General features: G+C 33.4%; 1 protein-coding gene across 1 annotated transcript; it reads left to right on the top strand.

Moving 5' to 3' along the window:
* Window positions 1–588: 588 nt before the first annotated feature.
* LOC109215511 lies at window positions 589–1,606 on the top strand. Its single transcript, XM_019379585.1, has one exon. It carries the CDS (start codon window positions 750–752, stop codon window positions 1,212–1,214), a length of 465 nt encoding a protein of 154 aa, XP_019235130.1. The 5' UTR covers window positions 589–749; the 3' UTR covers window positions 1,215–1,606.
* The last annotated feature ends 528 nt before the right edge of the window (window positions 1,607–2,134 follow it).

Here is a 2,134-nt window from a genome sequence, read left to right as displayed (position 1 = left end):
TAGCAGTATTCTCCTCATACAACCTGTCACCACCATTTTACAAGTTGGCAATGCAGTGCTCACTGATGGCATACTGGATTAATATTGACACGATAACAACATGTATTTACGTCAAAGATAAAAAAAGGGTACAAATATTCTTGTATAATGCAAAATATTTTAATTTTATCATTGGTTGTACTCTAAACCTATGCATACTCTTGTCATTTCTCATATTTGTCATTGATCACAACATAGCTCTAACATGAAATATAATGGGATGGTAGTTTAAAAACATAGTCTAAAATATAAAGATAAAAACATAGGCAAATACGAGACAATTAATTAATGACAAAGATATGAATGACCCTGAAGTATAATACAAAATAAACTTGAGATGCTTATATCGTACTATAGATGAATACATTTGAACTTCTTTCCTAAGTTATACACGCTGACAAGATAAATTACTTTAACAATAGAGAATTATGGAGTTTACTTTAAATAATTTATCAGTATATAAAAAGTAAAGCACTTCCATTTACGGTTTAGTATTAATTCTTAAATAGTTCCTATGCCACATGATAAAATTGAGGTGGCTCTCTGGTCCACAACTCAATACTTTCTCCCCTCCTATATATACCTCTCACCCTTACTTCTCTCTCCGTTCAGTCTTTTCAAATAAGCATAATTAACTCTTTCCTTCATCCATTCATATGCTTTAATTTATTTTACTGAAAGTGTGGTGGAGCGTATATATAACCAGAATAATGGGCATATGCAGTTCATACGAATCGACATCAGTTGCTACTGTCAAATTAATACTACATGACGGAAGGTTACAAGAGTTCTCTTATCCAGTGAAGGCTTCATACTTGTTACAAAATGACCCTACAATCTTTATTTGTAACTCCGACGAAATGGATTTCGGAGACGTAGTTTCTGCCATAAGTGACGAGGAGGAGCTTCAACTAGGTCAACTATATTTTGCTCTGCCTTTGAGCCAACTGAAATGTAGGCTTCAGGCTGAGGAAATGGCTGCATTAGCTGTGAAGGCTAGTTCTGCGTTAAATAATAGTGGTGACGGTGAGAAATGTTTAATTCTATTTGAAAAAGGTGGTGGAAAAATTTCCAAGAAAGTGGTGGATGACAGTGGTTCTAGAGGGAGAAACAATCGGGGTGGCAGCGCCAGGAGAAAGAAGTTCACGGCGAAGTTGAGTGCAATAAATGAGTAGGGGTAAAAAAAAATGTGGTGGTGATAGGTCAGTTTGTGCGTACGGATAATTTTGACCATGAAGATTATTTATATAGACAAAGAAATCAATTGGAGTAATTTTTTTTTATCACTAGTGAGATTTGAGATCTGATCTTTGATAGTTTTTACTCACTTTATTAAGGGTACTATCTGAAGAAGCTAACTGTTCATTTTGCATGAGATGTAAATAGTAGGTTTTGTAAAAGATCTTGAGATTACTATTCGTCTAGTTAGATGCTACTTGTTCAAAATTCGGCGTTTGCTTGTTTTTGGTTTTTATGCACTGTCAGCCAATAGAGGGGTTGTATCGCAATTTTACCCCTCAGAGGTTTTCATTATTGAGTGAAGACATAGGCGGATTCAAGATTTAAACTTTATTGGTTCAGATTCGTAATTCAATCACATCTCATCTAATTTAATTATTTTAAAAAATATTATTTGTACATATTTAATGAAATTTTTGGCAAAAATATAGAGTATAAGCGAAAGTTATTGGTTCAATTGGACCAATTGCTTCTAATTACGATCATATATAGTATAATTGCTCTGCTTGATTTACTATCAATTACAAAACCTGTAATGGAATATGTATTATTGTCGAGACATGCTATAAGCCTATAATAGCGTAAAATTATGAAAATCTTTAAGCTGTAAGTGATAATAAGGCGATGGATAACAACATTCTGACCATTAAAATAGAGGAAGAGTATAACAGAACATGATATTGAGATATAAACTATAGTAACTCTACTCATGAGCTAACAATGTAATGTTTTGGAATTAAAAAGAAGATCAAGTTATTCTAATCAACAGTACGATTAAATAGTTATATGGGGCCATGTAAAAGAAGTATGAACGGCCACTAGCATGCAACATGCAGGCGGGAGAAAGAAAATTGTG

The sequence above is a fragment of the Nicotiana attenuata genome, unplaced genomic scaffold (genome assembly GCF_001879085.1).
Source record: "Nicotiana attenuata strain UT unplaced genomic scaffold, NIATTr2, whole genome shotgun sequence".
In the NCBI taxonomy this organism is placed as follows: domain Eukaryota; kingdom Viridiplantae; phylum Streptophyta; class Magnoliopsida; order Solanales; family Solanaceae; genus Nicotiana; species Nicotiana attenuata.
The sequence above is the reverse complement of the archived record's forward strand: the minus strand, read 5'-3'. Positions and strand labels throughout refer to the sequence as shown.